Source organism: Megalops cyprinoides, chromosome 21 (assembly GCF_013368585.1).
Source record: "Megalops cyprinoides isolate fMegCyp1 chromosome 21, fMegCyp1.pri, whole genome shotgun sequence".
Classification (NCBI taxonomy): domain Eukaryota; kingdom Metazoa; phylum Chordata; class Actinopteri; order Elopiformes; family Megalopidae; genus Megalops; species Megalops cyprinoides.
Genome location: NC_050603.1, coordinates 28,020,123 through 28,045,453, shown reverse-complemented (window position 1 = coordinate 28,045,453; position 25,331 = coordinate 28,020,123). Strand labels below are relative to the sequence as shown.

At 41.9% G+C, this 25,331-nt stretch overlaps 1 protein-coding gene across 1 annotated transcript in view; it reads right to left on the bottom strand.

The window, feature by feature from the left end:
- Positions 1–994: 994 nt before the first annotated feature.
- LOC118796427 (teashirt homolog 1-like) overlaps positions 995–25,331 on the bottom strand; it is a 48,046-nt gene continuing 23,709 nt past the window's right edge. Inside the window, exons 2-3 of the mRNA XM_036555285.1 lie at positions 8,177–8,214; positions 995–4,278 (exon numbers count right to left, since the gene is read on the bottom strand). Of these exons, the coding sequence (XP_036411178.1) occupies positions 995–4,278; positions 8,177–8,214 (3,322 nt within the window). The remainder of the gene's footprint in view (positions 4,279–8,176; positions 8,215–25,331) is intronic.

Sequence of the window (25,331 nt, the reverse complement as noted above, 5' to 3'; positions counted from 1 at the left end):
AAGCATTTAATGTAATTTAAATCGATAAATGCCATCCTTGTTAATTAAACAATCTCACGCAGCTTTCGCAAGCACACAAACTACAGACAATCTGTGGTGTTTCGCCAGCATAATCATTTATTCTAATTACGCAATTGGTGTCGATTATTCTGTGAATTATTTATTTTATTGTTAATCAAGGAGGATAAAGGGGAACAGGCTGAAAGTAATGATAGATTTAAAGGTAGTGTTTGGGCTTCCCCTGTTTCCAGCTCACCTGCCGCCACTGTGTTTTATATGTTGACATTGAAGTAGTACACTACAGAAAGATAAACTTGTACCAAAGCATATATTTGCAAATGACTATAAAGTCATACTTAACAATGAAAAGAAAATCCATATTGTACACCATAAATAACTGGCATACTTTTCCTTCTTTTAACCATTTTATTTAGCCAATAACAGAAATTAATTAAATCGTTTTAGGTTTACATTATTATTTTACAAACCTCAGGACTGAAGAGGCCAATCAATACATGAAAATCCTGAATTTTTATAATGTCAAGAAAATACTTTTTTTTTTTAACAAAATACAGTGTTACACTTCTGTAAAGTGCAGAAAAGTTACTTCAGTCTTCAACAAAACAGCTTGACTGTTTCTGTATATCAGTCATTTCAGTCTTCAGAATCAGTCATTTTATATAATTCTCCCTTTTGTTTTGACCACTACATAAAGTTTCATTAAAACATTTATAAGAGCAACAAAATGATAATGTGTGTTAAATCTTGATTCAGAAAATGACATGCACAAATCAGACATATACCATATAAATACTTTATAAAATGAGATATAAACCAAAAGAAATCAAAACTAAGCAAAAGAAAAACATGGTCCTGTTAGGCAGTTTCACAACAAAAGTAATACTGATTTTAAAGGCTCAGTTCAAGCCCTGTGCAGTGCTGTGATTTAGTGCAATGGTTCTATCAGTTCAACACAGCAGCTTCACCATGGCCTTCACACTCTCTCTAGTTTTTCTAGCTCTGAGATGTAGATTAGATGGTCCTCTGGTGACTTGCTGTGCGTTTTGCTAAGGTGCAGTTTGACGGCATGCTTGCTGATGAAGGTCCGATTACATAGCTTGCACTGGAAGATGGAGCCTGCATCTGCCTCGCTCAGTCCCAGCAGGTTGAACGACTTGCCCATTATAACTTTGGAAATAGCCTTCCGTTCCTCTATAAGGTCTATGGACAGCTTGGAGAGGTCCTTTAAGCTAAAGCCCAAGTGTGACTCCAAATGGTTAATGTAAGCTGAGGGAGTCCTGAACTGAGAGGCACAGTCACTGCACAAAAACACTGGCTGACCAGAATCTATATTCTTCAGGAACTTTGTCCCGCCTGTTCTCCTCAACTGGTACATGACGTTAGCCAACCAATGAGAGATGGTGGTCATGGAAAGACCAGTGAACTTGCACATGTGCACACGCTCCTGGGGGCCAAGGTCAGTCATAATGAACTTTCCCTCAGAGGTCTCATGCAGGCTGGAAGCAAACTGGGCCTGCAGGATGAGCAGGTGGTGGGGGTTCCAGCTGGATTGCCTACCCTTCCTCTTGTGCATGGGAGAGAACTCTTCCAGGGCATCCTCAAAGGTGCTGCCATCTGCGTCAGTATTCTCAGAGATGGACGATGGTGTAGAGGACTTTAGTGTCAGTCGACCAGTTAGGTTCTTCACCATGTCTGAAATGTCCAACAATGCATTCTCTCGCAAGTGTGCAGAAAGAGGATCCAACAAACTGGAGATAAAGGGTCTGGCAGCATTTCCTCTATTGCTATTGCTGCTGCTGTTGTTGACAGAAGTGGAGGAGCTGCTTTTGGATCGAACATTTTTGGACTTTGTCAAGTCCATGGGCTGGTCACCATTTCCATAATAATATCTGTTGATGGAGTTTGTTGGATTAACCTGAGTTGGGCTGCATAGGGGCTTCTCCATCATGCTGTTGCTGATCTTGTACAACATTGCCAGTGGGTCTAAAAGGGGCCTAACAGGCTTGGAGGCCTTGCCTAAGTGAGTGTTCATTATGGATTGCAATGTACTGAGGGGGCTGATGAAAAGCTCTTCTGGTGAACAGTCTGTTATGATGTGCAGATTGTTGCATCTGCTGCGTGCTGGTTGGAGAGCCTCAGTGCCATTCTCTTGGCTGTCTTTGGGTGCTCTTTTGCTGACAGTGTCCGTTTCCATGCTGGTACTGTTGTTCTTTGCCAGCTTGCCATTTAGGTCATCAGGCTTGTGCAAGTCTCTTTTCTCGTGGGATACAGGTAAGGGTGGATTGCATTTGTCTGAAGTCCTCTCCTCCTTCCTCACAGATATGTTCCTGGTGACCTTTTTCACCAGCTCCTCCATGGCTGAGATATTGCTTTTATGCTGGGGAGGAGGGAGGAGGCTACCAGGTGAGTGAATAGCTGAACTTGGTTCAGATGCAAATGTTTTCATGCTGCTGCTGAAGCTTGGCTGCACAGGGATGCTCTGTATGGAAGGCTGGGCAGATTTCCCTAAGCCCTGCAGCTGATAGGCAGCATGAATGCTGGGATATCCTCCCCAGGAGGGTGTGTCCATCTGGGCTTTGCTGATTGCACTAGACACCGTGTTCTCCAGGGATTTCAGGATATCAATCTCGCCTTTGTGAATCTCTTCCAAGTCCTCCTCTCTGAGGTATTTAAAAGACGTGTTCGTTGTAGACTTTGTACAAGGCTCCTCTTTTTCCTCTTTGATCTTTTTCTCAGGTTCACTTCCCTCTGTTATCTCCTCCTCCATCTCTCTCTTTTCCTCACAGCCATGGGAGTTAGCAGGAGAGCTGGGGAGGGACTGGATGCTGGAGATGGGCAGCCTGTTTGTGGTAGGTGGTAGAGGGATGGATTGTATCTTTTCTTCTACCACAGGGTCAAACACCACCTGCTTTCCCTTTTTGGAGGCAGAGTTTGTGACTTTGAGAAAATGTCCTGTGACCATCATGTGGGCTGTCAGCTGCTGCAAGGTATTATGGGAGCTTCCACATTCCATGCATTTCAATATCTGGGATTTGCGTGCCTCAAACTGCCAGGTGTAGCTAGCTCCATTCTGATAGCCATAACGATTATTGGCCGTAACATAGGGGTTAGCCACTTTCTGGTCTTTGGCAATCTCCCCTAGGTCCATGCTGGGCATGCTGCTAAGGGGCTCTGGGGAACAGGGGTACTCCAAGTCATGAAATGCTTGCTTTTTGGTAGAGGGAACCAGTTTTGAGGACAGGGCTAGCATTGGGTCTTTGAGAGGCACTTTCTGGTAATGTTTTGTTTTGAACATGTGAACACTCAGATCTTGCAAGGATTCAAAGGAGTGTCCACAGAACATGCACTTCAGCACTTTCTGCGCATCTTCCTTCCCTTCCATCTCCATCAGGGAACGCTTCCTGGGCTTGGACCACTTCTTACCCTTTTTGTCTTCCTTGTCCTTGTTATCATCTCTGTAGTGGCCCGTCTCATTCATGTGGACGGTCAGACCCACCAGTGTGTCATAGGCGGCGCTGCAGTCTTTGCAGCGGAACTTGCTTGCTCCAGTGAACACAGGGCCATAGAGCTTGTTATTCTGCCTGTACAGCTGCACTTTGCTGAAGAGGCTGGGCTCTGGCAGGAAGTGGTAAGGGTTATGCTGGAGAGTTTTTGCCAGTGCAGCTTGGTGCCAGTCATAGGCAATACCTCCACCACTACTAGTACTGCTGTTGGTGTTAGTGTTAGAATTTGTGGTAGTAGTGGTGGTATCTTTAGTACTGCTGTTGCTATTGCCATTTGTCATAGTGATGCTGCTAGCATTAGAACTGCTGTTGTTGATATGGTGGTTAGTGTTGGTGCTGCTGCTGCTGCCGCCATTGGCTCTGACCTGCTTGGTTTTCATGATGTCCATGGCAATGCTTGACCAAGAAGTGTCTGAAGTCAGGTTTGCATAGATGGCTTTCCTGTAAGCCAGGCTGTCCTTCAGGGCCAGGCTGAGATGTGCTGTGCTGACCTGCTTGTGGGCTTGGTCCTGCTTAGAGGAAGTCTTACTCTCAGCCTGTTGGTCACTGGCATTGCTGCATGGGGACCCATACCCAGCGTCTGGGTTGGTACATGTGCTGAGGGGGGAGTTGGGGCCGCTGAGCTGGTTCTTCCCATCGTCCTCTTCCTCCTTGCACAGGAACTCTGCATCCTGGCCGTCCAAGGACAGGCTATCATCCTGCAAGTGGTCATCATTCACCCGGGCAGCTTTGAGCTGATCCTCAGGAAGGTAAGCTGGAAAACACACAGAGGGGCACAAATGAGGAAAGGGACAGGCAACACCTGCTGACACAGGGAAGAGGAATAGTGCTTATGAAGATGTGGGAATGATGACTTTTACTTTATGAGAAGAAGCAAGTGTGTGTGTGCATGCACGTTTTCCTGCATGTGAGTGCATGTGTATGTGTGTCTGTTTTCACACCTGTACATGTTTGCAGGTGTGTGTGTGTGTGTGTAATGATTCTAGACAGTTTCTTGAGTTGTCAATATTCCTAGCAGGGGACACAGGTTTGCAGACATAAAGCACCAAATATCCATATCTTTACTATGATAAATAGTCACCTTCACTGGCCAGAATAACAGAACTCTCAAATTCCAACTCAGCAAGGGTAAAGGGGCAGACACCGGCGGAGGTGCCTTTACCCCTCATAAATGATATAATATTTATGTTAAGTGTTCTGCCAACCCATTGACCTGCACCTTTACTGCCACCTCTCACTGCTGTTATTCTTAATATACGTATCAAACGATAAGAACACCATTACATGGTCAAATACTTAATTCATAGGCATACGCCCTCAAATTAAAAGATATGAAGGAGAAAAAAATGTATCTATATAATTTATTTATATAATATATAAAATTGTATAAAAATACATATATACCACATACTGTACAATACATTCACAAGTAACATCTACTTTGACCCTCCAATTACATTTAAATTAAGTATTACTGAGTAAACTGTCCTTTTCCTATCTTCTATCTTTTCTTGTTTTTCTCTTTCAGACTTTAGTTTTGTGTAAGTTTTACATAGTTGTCACAGGCACGGACTCAAACGCAGACCAGGCGTACTTAGATTCCAAGTGGTTTTATTAGAATGGGAAATCGCAGGGCAAGTGTGTAATGGCAAAACAGGCAGGGTCAAAAACCAGGAAGGCAGTCCAAGGCAGAAAAAACAAGGAGCAGGGGTCAAAAACAGGAACAGGCTGGGTCAAACCGGGCAGACAGGCAGATCAGGCAACCAAGGCAGGGCGGCAGGCAGAGACGAGGTCAGAAGTCAGGCAGAAGTCAGCACGGGATCAACGACACGAGTAATCAGGCGGGTACGCAACAGAGGAAAACTGAGACGAATTGGCAACAAGACAGAGACAAGCAGGGTATATAAAGGGCTGGGCCGATGAGGAGATGGGATGCAGGTGGGCAGGCAGGCAGGTGGAGGTGATTAGGAAATCAGGTAGGCATGTCTATTTAAAAGACATTTGAGCATCTCATTGCTAGTATAACCTCTTTTCCCCTGTAGTCACAGGACACTGCACTGGTGCAGGGCTAATCCATTCTCTCTCTCACGTCATCCACACTGCTACCTCTGAATGGAGGCTGAAGAATAGTGGTGATTATTTAGTGATCATTATATTAATAGACTGATTAGTTTGGTAGAATTAGTATGCACAGTGTATAATGTGACTGTGTCTGTGTAGTTTTTAGGCTGATCACAGAGTTGTGACCTGTGGCCTACATTCCAAGAGATGCTGCTATGTTGAAATAATCATGCACACAGGCATACTGAAAGTGTGTACGTGGCACAAGGCCGTCCCAACGGAAAGGCCTATGATTTCGAGGCCTCATATAGCTGTAGTTCAGTACTAGGTCAGTTACTTCATATTTAACCATTTGGGATGATCAGATATATCGATGCATATATCACAACCAAAATACCTCAGTTCTTTGAAGCTTCTTATAGTAAAGGTTTTGTTCTTATGTGATATAGGGGTTCTCTACCCGGCTGAACTTTCTCCCACTCTGCCTCCCTTGTCAATGTTTGTGACAAAGAGGAGTTGGGTCAGTGTGTACTCCTTTATCAATCCAAGGATACCTTTTGAAGCAATGTTTTTCCAATTAGGCGCCAGACTCTAGGCGATGCAAGGTCAGTTATAATTAAATATTCTGGACAGCTTAGGGATGGTATAAGATGTTCTTTGTGCAGCAGAGTTTCAGTGCGTGTCTGTGTGCGAGTGCGAGTGTGTGTGCGAGTGTGAGAGTCACCCACCTGCAGCAGAGACAGACTGGATCGTGAGAGGTTGATGAGTGTGTAAGGCGTGAGACTCTAAGTGAGACTTGTGTGTGTAATATCTGAAGCCGACCATCACATGTGAAGCCTTGCTGTATTGAAGACCATCAATAAACCTGTTTCTACCTCTCCTTCAACCACGGTCCAGACTGAAGTTCTTTGTGTAACACTTTATTAGTTAGCCTGCAAGTGCATCAATTTCACCTAAAGCCAACAAGGCTCTATGCAGCACTTGAGCCGGCAAATGCAACAGACATTGCACTGCAATGTGGCTGGAAATGGCATGTCATGCATTCATGGTCCTTGCTGTAGAAAGCCTCAGGGTGCCCAGTGATCCACTGCACAGGGAGTGAAGCAGCAGTTTAGCTTAAAGAAGGTGCTTATTTTGTTTTGTGTGCATCTTATCTCTTGTTGTGTTTTTCATTCTGTTAAACATCTGCTCACTCGAGTTTGACCACTGTCTAATTTCAGGGTAATACCCAAAATGACCAAGCAGGATTCCAATACTACTAGGAGAAACACAGGGAGTTTGGTGTTGGTGTGACTTGTAGCATTGCATCCTGAGAGCATGTGGCCATTACTGAAAACTGCATGACAGTGTTCTCACAGTGGCAATCTGCTGTGAGATGCTTATCCAGCATTGACCTCTCCTGATGAAACAGATGAGCTGTTAACTTCAAACAGCATGCAAGCTTGCCATATTATAATCTTAGTGGACATAATACCCAGAATGTAGATGCCTACATTGACTGATGTCTGAGCGAGGCTGGAACACCATCTCAACCAAGATGGTGGCACGCACAGATGCAGCGGCTCAGTGCACCCCAAAACGTGTGTGTTTGTGTGTATGTGTCTGTGTGTCTGTGTGTGTGTGCGTGTGTGTGTGTGTGTGTGTGTGTGTGTGTGTGTGTATGTGTCATCACACATGTGCTCTCCTGAAATGGACAGCCTGGCAAAGGGAACACAGAACAAATTGGGAATGTAAAACCTGAACATTTATATAAATCACAATATAAGATGGAATGTTAAGGTGCATTCATTATTTTCATATAATTTTAGGAAAAAATCTTCAATCAGCTGGCTCAGTGGTTGAAACCTTGACAATTCGCTTAAGTCATGACAGTACTCACGACAGGCAATTGCATTTAAAAATAGTTTTAAGGTTGGCTGCAATTATACATGGGTTAGAAAGGGCTTTATGGAGAGAGAGAAACTGACACCAAAACCTGCGAGTTATCACAACCTCTCTTTGATCTAAAAGCTGACAGCCACTTGTATCACTGTCACTGTCCACGTCAAGTGTTAAAACAGAATGTGGCAATTTTGGCATCTGCGTCAAACACCCGCACCACCAACACACAGCATTCATAGCTTGCAATAATAACGGCAAACACGACTGCTGACACCCCTTACTGAGTGAGTGCTTTAAACCATCAATCAGGACAATGACAGGGAAAAGGGATTTGGGAGCTGCCGTGCATCAGGCCCTACTGCCTCCAGAACACAGGAGAAATGGGCCATAGAGAGAATAATGGCGCAGTAATCCATGGCAAACTGCGATTGAACAAAATAAATACTATTTCAAGAAATGAAACCCACATTGAGACTGAAGGTGTATAAATATAACAGTATGTAATAGGTTCTGTAACACTCAGTGAGTCTTGTGCTCTGTAACACAGGGCAAGGGCTGGAGTCAGGTGTTCTGTAACACACAGTAGCCGTTTTCACATATGAACTCCGGACAAAGTGCGGAAAATGAGGTCCGCAACTTGGCCGGAATTGGCCTTTCACACATGTAGCATGCAAAAGGAGATTGTCTGTGACAGACGCGTTCTCACCTACAGGCAATACTCCAGTTTGGGTTAGGTGAGGGGCTGCGCCTGAGGAGAGCGTGCAGGAGGCAGGACATGACACAAAAACTATGATGCAGAAATCGCAGAGGCTGTATTCAAAACCACCTACTGCATACTGGATACTGCGTACTACACAAGTATATACTGTATACTGCATGCTATTTTTCAGTGTAGTACCCAGTATGCGACCATTAATAATTACATTTGTAGTATGTTACACTGTCACTTGAAATCATTGCGAGTTTAGAAACGTCCAGATTTCCTCGTGGTATTTTCCAGTTAGACGCCACTTGCATTCTCACGAGTGAAAAGTCTTGACGAGATCACCTAAAATATTCACGAGTTGAAGTATTTTCAGTTTTTTTCTTTTCAATGTCTTACCTTTCGGTGGTATGGGTACATAATGTGGCACGGAGGAGGAGAAGGCAAACATAGCTATTGTACTTTTGGGTAGCCTATAAAAAAAATCACACATAGCCATCCAAATGGTGCTACCGGTACACATAATTTATTATTAATTATACATTTATTATAACAATAAGGTAAGTTTTTGTTGTTCGCTATGTAATGTTAGGTCACCAGTTCACCTATCTCACTATACCTATCACTATTACTTAGCTACAGCTTAGCTAGCCACTAACCAGATAATAAACTACTAACCAACGTTATTTAATCATCATAAGAGACAAGTTTTGGCAGTGTAGCTATAGCTAACTATCTCTTTAATGATCATTGGTCTCAAAATAGCATGTATTTGGACATATCCGCAATGTCAACGAAACAGTGGAAAACTTTGCACAGGCACGCGGGCAGTACGAGAGTACAATGCAGATGTTTGTATTCTTCCGGTTTCGTGCCAGTCACATAATAGAAACGTCATCAACATGCCCACTCGCTTGCAGTGGATTCTCCAGAACGTTGCCTGCTCTATTCACACATGGGCTCACTCCGAAATGAGGCAGACTTTGTACTAGGGAGCTGGCAGAACGAAGTCCGTCACATGTCCAGTCTGACTGATTCGGGCATTTGCGTTCTCACATACAGCTCCTCCGGATAAGGGCCGGATACGTTCCGGCGTCCAGTGCATGTGTGAAAGCTACTAGTGACAGGTAGTCTTGTGCTCTGTAACACAGGGCCAGGGGTAGAATCAGATGGTCTGTAATGCAGGGTGAAGGGTACAGTCTGGTGTTCTGTAAAGCAAGGTGAGGGATAGAGTCATGTGTTCTGTAACACACAGCGAGGGACAGAGTGGAAAGTGGCTGTCACTTTGGTGGCTGAAGTTCCACCAGACAGATGACACTGTGACAGAACAGGACCCGTTTCACTGTCACATGTGATCAGCACAGATCATAGTAACAGCCACACAGACACCTTGCACATAAAGCTTTTAAATCTTCAATTAAACTGAAAATCTTAACTTTGAATCCACAATGTCCTTCACAATTAGAATAAATAATTAATAAATTCCCATTAATACCAATTTTGTATTATACATACATTAAGCGATTTCTGCATATCCTGTAATGTACTGTGTGCAGGAAAAGTCTATCTTCTATTTTCAAATTTGAATTCCAATCTATATATATTCTGAGCTTGTTTTCTTTTTAAAAGGGAGGGCAGTGAGGTTCCCCCCCAGTTTAACTAATCTTTACAGTGAGACCCCCCTCCCTCCCCAGTTTCACTCATCTGTACAGTGAGGTCCCCAGAGTTTCACTCAACTTTATAATGATCCCCCCCCAGTTTCACTTATCTTTACAGTGAGATTCCCCAGTTTCATTCATATTTACAGTTTCATTAATCTATTGGATCTGGAGAGCTCATCTTAGTCACTTGCCCTACTACAGTATATCAGTCAATCCACAGGCTCTAAATATCAGTAAATCTGCTCACAATCTGTGCATCATTGAACAATGAAGGCAAGTCCAGAGTGAAACCTTATTACAGTGTGTGAAATACCTGGTGGCAATCAGGGGGTCCCCCCTACCCATACCTGCCAACATATAAGTTTCAAAATACAGGAGGTTTTTCAGCCGGGGGGGTGTGGATAGTAAATAAATAAGTAAATATGTAAATATATACATAATTATATGTAGTGTATGTATATGTAGTGGATTGTGTAGATTGTGTTTCCTACACGATCTGGCAACTTGGGTAACGTCCGATAAACATACAAAACTTATGGATCCTTGTATGATGATTATTCATAATAAAGTTTGCCAAACAAATTACGGCAGTTTCCAGGGAGAAACAACAAAACGGGAGGGCGCTGTGAGATGGGAGAAATACGGTAGAAACCCGGGAAAAACAGGAGTGCTGGCAGGTATGCCCCTACCTCGTGCTCCAGTGTTATGCTGAAGTCTTACACAGACTCAGTACGCTGAGATTTCATGGCTAAGCTCTGCTGTTTATTTTGTTATGCGGTACGCTGTGAAGCGATAGGGACTTCGTGACTTTTTCAACCGAGAGGCAGGAGTGTGAGAATGGGTTAAGAAATTAGTAAAGATATAACTTTGCAGAAGTTTGATCTATCTTCATAACGTGATTAATTTGGTATGTACAAATATGTGACTAGCATCATTACAAAGCTCTGGTTCCGTTCTTTCTTGTGATATGTGTGCCATATCTATGCAGTCATGAGTTCATGAGTAATTCAAACAAGAGTAATGGGTGTAGAGATGGATGCAGAGCTGTATGCAGATTGTAACTATGATTAAATTTGATGTAAATTCAAAATTATTTTTCTTGCCAACACTTCCTCGCATAGACAAGCAACTAGCATCATTAGCGATGAATACTTTGTGAGCAATTCAACCGAGAAGAAGGAATGTGAATTTGGACGCGGGCTGCATCTGTTGGGCTTTAAGGGTTAAAAGACATTTTTAGTGACAATTGCAAGTGACAATTGCAAGTGACAATGACAATGACAATAAATTTTTTTAAAGATTTTTCCAGAGACCTCCCAAAATTTTGCTGTTGAGGCTTTCAGGGGGTCTCAAGTCTCAGACCCCTTGAGACCCCCCGTATTTTGCACCCTGCCTTATTATGTCATAAATACTACCATGGCTTTTAGTACAGTGTGCTCCTGAATACACTCCATACTGCTGCAAAGGTGAATTTGAAGGAATAAAAATATTACCATGTACACATATCTTGTATTTTGTGTTTGCTGAAAAATTCAAAATCATATCAACAAATCAATCACAGCTGGAAACAATAAATACAGTGCATTCTGACAAGAAACAATGATTTAAAAATCAACTGCACACCATGTGCAAAAACACTAGAAGAGAATTATATACTTGCTGTTTGAAAATTCCGCCACATTTTTCATCATTCATATTTAGACTCACAATGTGCAAAACAGTATGGAGTGTAATGGTGCATGATCAATGACGAAGTCATTAGAACTTAAATACAGTTTCTCTCTTTCATCTCATGCTAATTACCAGAACATATAAATATTTTGCATAGAAAATATTTTGAGAAAAAAAATCTGTTAATTTAGCCTGGAATTTGCCCATTAACAAGGCAGAAATGAGAAAGATGCTCCCTTCTTGAGTCTCTCGATAATCTTAACACCAATGAAAGAAATGCAGCTGAGAAACTGGGCATTCCACAGTCTAAAATTCCACAAAGAACTAAGGAGGCATCACATTAATAAAACTAAAGAAGTATGGTATCACAGTGTCAATTATCATGGAGATACCAAAATATACCTAGTATGAGTCAAACTATGACTTTATGTTTCAGGTTAGTTAAGGACATTGACTGGGCAGCATTGTACTTTGAACAGTGCCAGTAATTTGCAGTGATCTTCAAAAATGAATTACTTTTGTTATTTTAGCATTACGAGCCTCTCAACTGCCTTTTCACAGGGTCTGGCAATTTTTTAGTTTAACTATTTAGCTGGATTCTTCTTGTTTTTCACTTCCCTCTGGAAAATGCACAATGTTCTGTACTGTGTGGCAAATGAATTTGTAAAAATTCTATCTACACCAGAAAACAAGTTAAACTTAAATTATACAGTACCTAAGTTTAGGCACTTGAATGTATGATGTAAATTCAGAATGCTTTCAAAATAATGAAATGAATAGTTTTTAATGTATGTATTAACAACATACAAAGTGCACAAAACAGAAAAAATCAATAGTTAAATCAATATTTGGCATAACTACCCTTGGCTTTCAAAACATCACCGATTCGCTTAGGTATACTTGTGCACAGTTTTATAAGGTACTTGGCAGGTAGGTTTTTCCAAGAATCTTGGAGAACTTGCCACAGTTCTTCTATGGGTTTTGGCTGTTTTAGTTCTTTCTATTTCTTCATGTAATCCCAGACTGACTCAACGATGTTGAGATCAGGGCTTTGTGGGGGCCACACCATCTGTTGCAGGACTCCTTGTTCCTCTTTTCAGTGAAGAAGTTTTTTATCACTCTAGCTGTATGTTTGGGGTCATTGTCATGCTGCAGAATGAATTTAGGACCAATCAGATGCCTCCCTGATGGTATTGCATGATGGATAAGAATCTGCTTGTACTTCTCAGCATTGAGAAGGCCACTAATTCTGACCAAATCCCAAACTCCAGTTGCAGCAATGCAGCCCTAAACCTGCAAGGAACCTCCACCATCCTTTACTGTTGCCTGCAGACACTCATCCTTGTAGTGTTCTCCAGCTCTTCGACGAGAGCCAAATATTTCAAATTTGGACTCATCAGTCCAGAGCACCTTCTGCCATTGTGCTGCATCCCAGGTCTTGTGTTTTCATGCATAGATGAGTCATTTGGCTTTGTTTCCACGTCTGAGGAATGGCTTTTTGGCTGCAAGTCTTCCCTTGAGACCACTTCTGACCAGACCTCTCTGGACTGTAGATGGATGTACCAGGGCCCCTGTGGTTGCTGCCAGCTCTGAGCTGATGGCACTGCTTGACAGCTTCCGAGCTTGCGGAGGAACATCAACTTGATGCGTCTTTCATCTGCTGAACTAAGTTTCCTTTGCCGACCACTGCATTTCTGGTCCTCAACCTTGCCCATTTCTTTGTGCTTCTTGAGAAGAGCTTGGATAGCACATCTGGAAACACCTGTCTGCCACGAAATTTCTGCCTGTGATCAACCTTGCTGATGCAGGATGACCACCTTGTGTCGTGTCTCTATGCTCACCCTTGTCATGGTTTAAGATTAGCAATCTGTTCTGCAACCTCACCTTTTCAGTATGGCTGATCCTCACCCAGTTTTATTCCCTCTACACAGGTGTTTCTGTTTCAGTTAATAATTGTGGTTAAACTTGTGTATGTTGCTAATGGTTTTGTTTAGTTGTTTTATCATGCATTGGAGTATATGCCTACAAAAAAAGGTTTGTAGGGTCTGGAAGGTTTTGTGTTAGTTTTCCACTTTCTTTGTTTAGTCTTAGTGTCACATTTCACTATTTTCAAAAGAAATGTTCAGAAATTTAAAATATTATATTTGTTATTGACACACTAATGGAGAAGATAGAAAAGTACTGTTTTAAGACAAATGTTTTGTGAAAAATGCCTAAGACTTTTGCACAGGACTGTATTTGTAGTTTGATAAGCTTGAGCAGAGCCGGCCCTGACCAATTTGGTGCCCTAGGCAAGATTTGCATCGCAGCCAATTCCACCACCACGGTTAATTGTGGTTTTAAACTATTCTTTATGGTCAGAACATGGCAAACACTTGCCAAACAGCGTTCACAAATCTGAGGTAGAACATTTAAAACAATTATAATGATAAAATCTTTTTTCAACATCAAAATATGCATGAGTAAAATTAAGTAAAATCCTTTTTCAGTCCTTTTTCCTCAAAGAAATAAATATCTTAATAGAAAAATTAAGTGCTGCAGTGTGAAACAGCACACATGTAAGATGGCTCAGACTGCAAAGTTTAAAGGTGTTTTAAAGGATAATGTCAATAAATAAAACAATAAATAGACAAAGAAATCTTAATTCTGGTCAGCATGCCAAACCCTTTGTACAGACGGTTTGAAGCTTTTTGTAAGTGTTTTAGCTGACAATGTAAACAAAGTAAATGGACAACTGTGGTCAGTATCTTCTGTACAACCAGCGAAGCCATTACCCTACAACTTACGGGCAAGAACGGCAAGTCTGTCTACAGTCTCAGGTTTTAAAGCTGCTCTGTGACAGCAGATAAGCTTCTTGAATCCTTCATTTTTGACAGTGCTAATGGGAAGCATGTCTTTTACAATGCAATATGCAATTGCATTTGTGATGTCTTTGTATCTTTTTTTTTTTTGTCGTAAGGCACTGGGCAATGGTGCTGGAAAATGCCGATACGATCGTTTGCTGCTGGGTAGTCGCACTGGATACTGGCCTGGTGCTTGTTGAGGGTCCACTAACAACACTCATTTGGGACTGTAATTTCTTACATTCTGCGTGTTCTAATGGGTGATATTGTTTCAAATGATGAAACAGGTTTGTGGTGTTGCCTGTCTTTGATGGCACAGTTTGCAGTGCACACTGCTCTGTTTTTGTCAGATTGTAAATAGCCAAAATATCTCCAAACTACTGAAGTTGAGTGACCTTTCTTGTCGATGATGTCTTCGTCCTTCGAGCTGGTCATGGGCACTGCTTTTTCTTCAGTGTCGCTCATTTCGCTTATTTTGCTTATTCCGCTCCAACTACAAGCCTGCCAGTCGCTGTGTCTGTAAACAATACCATGTGCTGGCCTGAATTTTCACCTCTCACGTGCAACCTAAATTGCACAATGCATACATCTATTCCTGTGACATGATTGGCAGTTCGTGATTAATTTCTGTGCATGCTATCTAAGCATGGAAATTAATTATATCAAACATTTGTTATATTTCTATCAAGGAAAATTATATCACAATAATTATTGTTATCGTTTTACCACACAGCCATATGTTACAGCTATTAATTACAAAAGGAGATGGAAAAGAAAAAGCATTTTAATTAACTATTACAAGCAGGGCTAATGTTGGCTAATTAGACTGAGATGTCAATAAAAATGCATGCCTGATTTCTTGAGGCAGACAGTGGGTGGTTCGTGCAGGACACTTAAAAGAAAAAGTGTATTTCTCAAAATTATGTTGTAGGTTATTCCCCAAACACCCAAATAGTCTTTCCAACTTTCCCTAATGAATTTAAGGTGGGAGTAACTGACGTTAACTCTAGCTATATATTAATTTAGCAAAAGTTACTATCCAAAAGTAACGTTACTATCCAAAAGTAATGTCCAAAGTAAGCTAGTAACACTCTGCTCCAACGATAACTACTATGCAATAGATAAACTATTCATTCATCACATTACCTCTGTCTGCTTACTGTTTTTCCTCCTCTTCTGGTCTTCCCTGGGAACCACATATGATATATATGACATAATATATATGGGGGGGGGGGGGTGATGCTGCGGGCAACCCAGAAAATAGGCTATGTAGTTATGTTATTGTGGGCTTTTTTGTAATACTTCGAAATAATGGTATTAGTAAAATTTTGAACTTTTTTTTCTTCTCTCATTTGGGGTGCCCCTATGGATAGACGGCGCCCCTAGCATTCGCCTATACCGCCTATGCTACGGGCCGGCTCTGAGCTTGACCCTTAGCATTTACATGAGATATTTGCAATGGTTCTCCACTTCAAACTTCCTGTTTTGATAATGGTACATGTGCTGTGCATTTCACCAACAAATTATACTTACACTTTTTATGATATGAGTCAAAACCTAATGGACTATATCAGCAAAATATACTGCTGGTCTGAATGAAACTGTCAAAACAGTGACTTTCTACAATACCTGCCTGCACATTATATGCATTTCTCTGCTTTGGCTCTTCTCTCTTTTTATGAAGGTCTGCAAGTTGTTAAGTCAATAAAAATATCTGTCAGACACACAATGCTGCACCATTTGGCCGATATCAAAACTAAAACAACATCAGAAAGAGATGAACAGCAAGAGATGAATTGGAAATGCAATAGAAAAGGACAGGCCCAGCAGTAACCTGCTTTATTTATTTATTTGATTTTGGAATAGGGCATCAAAGCAGTCATTTATGGTGCTAATGCTCAATTCAGCCTGCTGTTACTGATTTAGGTGGTCAGAGGGGTTTGGGAGATGGCAGGGAAAGAGGAGCGCTTTAGCGGCCATTTTAATGGAAAACTGGCAGCCTTATTTCTTTTCTAGATTTAGTTTGTCACTCCATTGAATGCCACTCAGCTTTGATATCTTTGGACAGGGTTGATCAGAAGATGTAATTTGACCTACACAGCATGGTAGAAACCTGGAGGAGGCTCATGCAGGGACACTCAGGCTGTAAATAAAATTACATTATTATTCCCTCTGTCCTATGTCGTAGAAAAACCAATTATGATAATGCACCACGTCAGTGGAAATACAGCAAGCCTTTCTGCTATGTCACTAACGTCCTATCCTGAGCATCCAAATGCTGCAGAGAGCAGGCTGGCACTGTAGCCATGGGCTGGGCGACAGGAAGGACACAGCAAACATGCACCTGAGCAGAGAAAATACATACTGAAAATCAGTGACGTGCAGTGAGGTCAATGGCTGGGGAGGCACTGGATAGTATCAGAGCCAGATTTACACACATATGAACCCGATAGAGGTAGCTTACATTCACCATTCAATTGGCAGGTTGTACAATGACTATTTAGTTAGGCGGCCGTATGTTTCATATCGGCATTCTTTACAACACACGCATACAGTTACGTATTCGATTCACATTTTATTTGCCAATGCAGTTCCACTATTCATACTTATTCAACGTAAATGAAAATATACACTACTCACAAAAAGTTAGGGATATTTGGCTTTCGGGTGAAATTTCAGGATCTTCTCTAAACTTTTGAATGCACATGTCCAACTGTTCAATGTTTCAGTACTTTCTGCACAACTTGCTGTTCTCTAACAAGGAGCTGAACGGCAAAATTCACAACAGGTGTTTGATCCATGAATCGACCAATAAATTTCCTGGTTCAATTAGAATTGGTATTTAAACAGTCCTCTACATCATGCTGTTCACATTTTGACATCAGGAGACCAAGACGACACCTAACGATTGATCAACAGTACCGTGCCATTGCGAGGCTTCAAACAGGATGTTCTCAGAGGGAAGTGGCCACTAAGCACTAAGAGTGTCACAGAGTGTCATCGGCAGGTTGCAACAGAGATACAGAGAGACTGGAAGAGTTACAGAAAGGATGTCCTTTGGCCACATCCCACACTGATGACCGCTTCATTGTGAACAGTGCCCTGCGGAACCGGATGATGAATGCCATTCAACTCCAGGCACATTTAAGAGAGGTGAGAGGCACCCAAGTGTCACGTCAGACCATTCGAAACCGTTTATATTAGCGTGGTCTGCGTGCTAGACGACCTGCAAGGGTACCTGACCACACCACCAGGCACAGGCGTCATCGTCTTGCATGGGCCAGGGAGCATTTACGCTGGACGAGGGACCAGTGGGCCTCAGTGCTGTTCTCTGATGAAAGTCGATTCATGTTGAGCAGAAATGATGGCCGCCAACGATGTTGGAGACGTCAAGGAGAGCGCTATGCATCAGCCACTGTTGTCACCAGAGGAGCCTTTGGTGGTGGTGGTGTTACAGTGTGGGCAGGTGTGTCTAGTCAATACAGAACTGCCCTACACTTTGTGAATGGTACAGTGACAAGCCCATACTACCTGAATAACATCATTAATCCAGTCATTGTGCCCCTGCATGAACAACACAGGCCTAATTTCATCTTCATGGACGACAATGCTCCAGCTCATCGAGGTTGCATCATTAGGGAACGGCTGCTGGAGACTGGGATACCTCAGATGGAGTGGCCTGCACTTTCTCCAGACCTGAATCCCATAGAAAACCTATGGGATCAGCTGAGTTGCCGTGTAGAGGCTCGTAACTCTGTACCCCAGAACCTCAATGACCTGAGGGCCGCCCTTCAAGAAGAGTGGGATGCCATGCCTCAGCAGACAATAAGTCGACTTGTGAACAGCATGAGACGTCGTTGTCAAGCTGTAATTGATGCTCAAGGGCACATGAAAAGTTATTGAGACATTGACAATTTTTGCTGTGGTATACCCACCACTGTTGTGGGCTTTTGTTTCAATAAATTGTTTGAGATGAGGAAATCACCATTGCATGCTTCTACTTAAATGCCCTACTTTCATGATATAATATCACTGTAGCGTGAACTTTGTACATTTTCCATAAATTTCACCCGAAAGACAAATATCCCTAACTTTTTGTGAGTAGTGTATATTGCATGGTCTAAATACTTGTAAATGAAATCCATTTGCCTATCCCTCTGGACAAAGATGTCAGTGACTTTGCGACACAGACATACACTCCCATACCAGGGTCTCCGCTAGGATTTTTTCTTGCCGGTCCGGTGTCCGGAAAGAATTTATTTTACCGGACAAATTTGAAACTTACGGGTCACGTTTCAATAACAGTCTACGTTACAAATGTAAATATAATGTACACCTAGACTGACAAAAGAATGACAACAACCTCAAATCAGTTTGACAATTTAGTGAACAGTAACGATTAAGTGTTAACATATATAAAATAAGTGTGCTCTCAATTGTAAAAGTAAATCTTTATTTTTGTATTATCACACAGACAAACTTAATGAGCAAATACAGATACTGTATGATGGACAAATGATAACAACCAATGAGTTGTGCTGAGTTTAACATGTGACCTGTGTGTGAATAAGTGTGCATGTGTCACTAAAGTTTTTTTGTTCTATGTTGATTCCAGTCGGAGCGATGCTGGTGTGTGTTTGTTCCTTTGTGACGCCAGGATTGGTTTAGGTCTGGTGCTGGGTAAGCACGGCACAGTTGCTGAGCAAATTCAACTCTGACGACATTAAGGAAAACGAACAAGCAAAACCTCAACACTAAATGCTAAAATGTAAGCTATTATGAAACATCTGTAACCTTTAACATCTTTAACCTGTTTAAAAAAAGGCTAGGCATGCATGGCATCAAATGCAACCTATAGGCTAACAGGCAACATTTTATTTTCTTCTTTTTTCATTGCTGCAAAGTCCTCTGCTGCCGACTTGAAATCAAACGTGTCTTTGCGGCTTGCAATGCGCATAAGCCGCGTCACTCTCTCCTAGTGACTTCGCAGTGCCGTCTTAATTCGATTCTGCAAAGAGAAGCCCCTCTCTACTGGCACACTTGACACAGGCAGAGCACAGGCAATTTTAGCCAGTGTAGCCCAGTCGGGGTACAGCTCGCTGAACTCATAAATAAGCAATTGTTATAGCTAAATAAATAAATAGCCTTCGTTATAGTTATGTTTTGCATTATTACCGGACAAAGTTTTTAATTTATCGGTTTTTATCAGTTTTACCAGGCAAAACCCTGCCCCATACAAATTCGCAATGAAATTCTATTTTGTTAAGATCCTAACACACTGTGTCATTACAATCTCAAATGTCATAATCGTAATAAGGCTATGTACATTCACACATATCATCACTATGCGATCACTAGCTGAAAGGATACATCTAGCTACCATGTGACCTTTAGCTAGCTGCTAGTCGCTATCTTCTGCTCCATCAAATCATGCAAACACCTTCCTCTATGAAAAAGACAGCTAGCTAGCTAGCTAAGATGGTATATAAATGATTTAAAGTCCAATTTTGAGAAATTGTTTAGGTTAGATATAACGTTTTCCATTTTTGCGGCCCATATGGTGTGGAGATATTCGGGATGAATGAAACGAGAGTAAAAACTAAAGGGAGTTGCAGCCGCTGTAATTTTTTTTCCTAGAGCTACCTAATGTAGAGGGAGAGCGAGCATCAACAATTATGTGGGCTGAAGACACGCTCCTCTCAGTGCGGCAGATGTGATACCTGCCTCCCGTGGCGCTTTTTCATTGCAGTTTTATGACAAGACCAGTGAGCCTAAATATCTTTATACACATACGTGAAATAACTGACCTAGACTATGGAAGGCGAGGACATGTAATGAAGGGGTCTACAAACATTACATTAGTGACATACAGAGAGATAACAGGCACGCGCTTATTGCCCGCGCTCCACCCAGTTTCTGAGGGGTTGCGCAATCAGGGGGGAGGCTGGGCTCGTCGCTGCCCCACCTCTTGTCTCTCCCTGTATTTTCAGCTGAGCTCCGCAAATTTGGCGATTTTGACTATAAAAATGATTGGAATCATACAGAAATAACATTTATAACACAGATCAGTGGAAAAATATTTATTTTATTATTATTTTTTTTTTACTTTTCATAACAGCTATTTTCATTTTAGTATGACATGTGAGGCTCTGCCTCTCCTGCCTCCCCTGACCGCACGCCCAGGGTCAGACTGGGAACAAAATTCGGCCCTGGCAATTTTTATGTGGACCGGTCCCATTTTTCACCAACATACATACCGCAATAACAGGCTATTTATAACATAGGCTAAGCAATAGATATTAAGTTGGCAGCACCACCCCCACCCCAACCCAAAACCCACTGAACAAACAACCCGTGCGAATAACACCCTTGACGTGCTCAAATATAATTAACGTTATGTATACATACAGATGCATTTCAGCTCCTTTCATTAATTTACTTTTAAGCAAGGACACACAACTTACCTTATTCAGTGTGATGGTTGAGCCTGTTTCTGAGGGCACAACATGTTGATTTGTGGCTTAATTCCAGACACAGCTAATCGTAAATCGTCCTCCACTGTCATTAAACGTGAGCAGTATTTGCTTTTAATGTACGTAAGGACAAAAAATGTTTTGCAGAGACAAGTCGAGGCAAAAGGCAAAAGTACATCAACTGCGAGCCTTGACAGTTCAGGGTACTCTGCCTTGGTTAACAGCCAAAACTCTGACAGTGGGGTTGAATCAAAGATGGCCTTCAATGTGCGGTCACTTGAAAGGTCCAGGGCCCTCATTTATCAACAGTGCGTACGCACAGATCTGTGCGTAATGGTTTCATACGATCATTCCTGCGCAAAGTGTGGAATTTATGAACTTGTACTTGTGCTTGGGAATGTGCGTACATATACGCACATCTCTGACCATGCGTACACACAACACCCAGTGGTAGAATAGCAAAACTGCAAGTAGAAACCATTGCAAATGTGTGATGTGAACATCTGTCAAGTATTGTAGTTGATTGTAATTATACAAATTAATTTAGTAATTAGCAATCAGACATGTAACCAGCACATGACACTATTTGTTTCAGTGACTCATTGATTTCCATTAATACACAGGAAATGGTGTTCAGTTGCTCTTTTATTTAACTTATAGGCTTGGTTGTATCCTCTTGATTTTTTAGGACTGCGTCTGTCAAGACCCTTGGCTCCCGATGCACAGAAGACTGTGCGGATGGCCGTGGCTCCTCCTGCGTCACCACCACAGGAACAGACAAATTTTCTGAATAATATGGAAAACATTTGCTAGTAATATTGTTTGTAACATTGTAATTTTTTTTTTTTTTATGTAAACTTCTACTTCATGGTTTATCATTTCAAGTTGCACGACATGTCGAAATAAATGTGTGCAAACAGTGGCTTTGTTTTTTTACCATCACTTTGGATGTTTGATGATCCAGCTTGCTCTGTGGGTACCACGGTGTCACTATCTCCGTGTTCTATGATGCCAGAAAGGGCTGCTTTGCCAATGATACTGGCAATTCTCGTGTCCAAAGCCGAAAGCTCGGCTGTGCCTTTTCCTCCACCGGTGGTCGAAATTTCTCGCTTGTATGCGCCCACACGTTTTTTCCAATTATTTTGAGGTCAAACCATTTCTTTATTTCTGAAGGTGTCCTCCTCTCAGACCCGACACCATTAACTGCATCTGTGGCCCTCTCCCATGCTACATTTTTTTTCTTGTTAGTTATACCTGCGCTCAGTGAACTAAACAACACCTTTTGGTTGGCTTCCACTTCTCCGACAAGTACTTCAATTTCTGTTTCTGAAAAGTATCTCTTTTTGGTTTGCTTTGCCATTATTCCGGTGAGGGAATAAACAAAACCCACGTGTTTTAAAGGGATTGTTCATACCGTATATGGTTAATTGGGGGCATTTCAGAATGCAAATTAACCTGATAGTGCACGAGCATGGTGATTTATAAGGTGTGGGATTTATTAATGCTGGTTACTTACTAGTGTGCGTATGGCCAGCCTGCGCACGTTTGATAAATACCAATTTTTTTGTACTTACGCACATTTTAAATTTGGCTCCTACGATAGAATTTAGAATCCTTTCTACGCACTGTTGATAAATGAGGGCCCAGAAGAGCATCATGTTGGTCTGACGACAGCTGATACCCTGCATTGGTGATGAAGGGGTCACAAACCCAGTCATGTTGGTCCCAACTCTGCTGCTCAGGAAAATATTTCCTGAAATGTTCAGAAAGGGCTTGCGGATGATGACCGATTTCATCTTTGGTATTGTCCAAGCTAAATTCATTTTCTGAAATAAACTCCTCCAAGGTGGGGAACCGGTCCACATTTCCTCCCTCAACCTGCCCTCTCCATCACTTCAGTTTCCTCATGAACCCCTCAATCTTGTCAGTCATTGTTAGCATATTTGAATTCGAGCCCTGAAGTGATGAATTAAGGTTATTAAGTCTATCAAAAGTGTCTGACAGGTATGCAAGATGTGCGAGCCACTTCGGGTTGGTAAAATATTCCGCAAAGGAAGATGCACAATCCAGTAAAAAAATGCGTAGTTCATCTCGCAGTGAAAATATCCGCCGAAGCACTTTTCCTATCGAAAGCCATCTCACCTCCATATGTAGGAGTAACGATTCATGTTCTGATCCCATTTCTTTACACAACAGTGCAAACAGTCTTGACTTCACTGGACGGGTCTTGGTGAGATTTACAACTTGTGTTGCTGTCTTTAGCATACTGCTCAACTCTGAAGGGAGCTTTTTTGTAGCAAGGGCCTCCCTATGAATCATGAGTAGTGAGTGAGTAAAACGGACATGTGGAGCTACATCACAAACCATTGCCTTCTGTCCTTTATTCTTCCCCACCATGGAACCTGCTCCGTCTATGCACACAGCGACGCAATTATTCCTGCACAGACCCTCTTCGTCCAATTTGCTATTGAGTTTATCAAAAATATCCCTCCCTGTGCAAAACAAAAAATCCTCATGCATTTTTCCCTCATGGCAGTAGGACAAATAAAAGAAGTCTGATGATTCATCTAATTGTAATGAAAATTTCTTCGCACCCTTAATTCTCTCTATTAGTTGACCCACAGGTTGAAAACCCCTGATTTAAGCAATGAATAAGAATAGAATAGCATGTCATAGGTGGTTAGAAGACGTCTCATCAGTGTGCGCTTCTCTGCCATCCTGTCGTCAGTGTCCAAAGCCATAAGAATGTCTTTTCCACAATTTTTTCCCCCACATTGCTGGTGGCTTTGCGGCCCACTAGGTGGGCTGGCCTACCTGGCATTTGCCAGATTTGCCAGATTGCCAGTCCGAGTTTGCGCACATCCCTGCTGAAAATTACACATTTCAGGGTGACTCAGAGACATTTGCTTTAGGACAGCCTGAGAAGACTTTTTTTTCAACTAACTCAGTATTGTCAAATACTGATAGACAATACCCATTTATGCCCTGGTTGTTATTGATGCATGTCACTTTAAAAGGAAAATGAATGCATGTTCTGGGTTTTTGGAGTTTTGCTGTGATGAATGTTTGACCAGCATTTTACACAAAATGAGCCCAGCCAAAGGCCGAAGCACACTTTATTTCATACAATATTCTTATCTGTCTTTGTTGTAAGTCTTCTTTGTTTTATTTTCTATTTTATATGCAAATTCGATGTAAACTGTAAACAAATACAGCCTCAAAGTCCAGAGAGGTGTTTTCCATAAGCCCAGTTTACCGTCCATCACAGAATGACACAGCTCTGTGTTTCCTGGGATACTATGGAGTGCTCTGTAAAAGAATATCTGAGCTGCCTCCCAGAACAGACAACCACCCCTTCCCACTCCCACCTTTCCACCCCCTTGCCTTTCCACCCCCACCCCTCCCTTTCTCTTTCATGTGGAATAATTGTCCAAATGGCACAACATCTCCTGGCTCCAAATAACTGCTGCTGCATTCCAGTTTGCCACTCACATTCATCTCTGTGGTTTACAAACCTCTGGTGCAGAAATACTGAAATGTTTTTATATGCCAAAGCAATGTGTGGGTCTGCCATCTGGCAGCACTGAAAAGCATGCTTAGCACTAGTACATTGCAGAATCATTTCCTACTCAGAGCGCCTTCAAATACAATTTTGAAATTTGATTATATTTAGATTTATTTTAAAAATGACTAAATACATTATGGCTCACATTAAAGCCTGCACCTAAAAATTGGATTGGAGACACATGCTCTGAGCCTCAGTATACTGGCACAGCACCAGGAAGCCTATATCACAAGCATGCAGCAAAACCTTTGAATAGCATCTGTATGTCTTCACTGCATGCAGAATTCTATGCTCAGAAGAAGACATCAGGTCACAACACAATGCTTTTTTCTGAATTAGAGATCATGCTGTACAATTCCATGCTAAGGTAAGCACAGGTATGCCACTGTGTTTCAGTCCACTGTTTTCCTGAAAGCACCAATGACGGGCCTGTATGCAAAATACAGCCTACTTTGTCATTTAATTTTTAAAAAACCTAAGGTCGTGTAACACTCTCTCCCCACCATATGCAGCTACATTAACTCAGTGGCCATGTGACAGCCAAATTATGTTAATGGTCTCCTAAAATGGGTCATATAGACACTGCATTTTACATTAACTTCAAACAATGGGGGCAGAGATTGGGAAGGGACGATGACAGCACCCAGAGAGTCAGGCCTGGTGGCAAGCATGGGCACACACAGCTTCAGTTTCCATTGTCACGTGCCACTGTATTCCTTTCATATTCAATAGAGTCTGGAATCAATAAATGGGTCCAAACAAGAAATTATAAACAGATAAATGAAATAAAAAATTTGTTGAAAAAGAGTGAACCTCAGTGTGTCCCACAATGCTTTGCTGGGAAGGTAAAACCAGTTTCTGCATCAGTATTAGCTATAGAGAGAGTGCACTCTCTTCTGGGAGTTAGGAAAACCCAATGAAATACAGCCAAGTATACTGACATACTCAC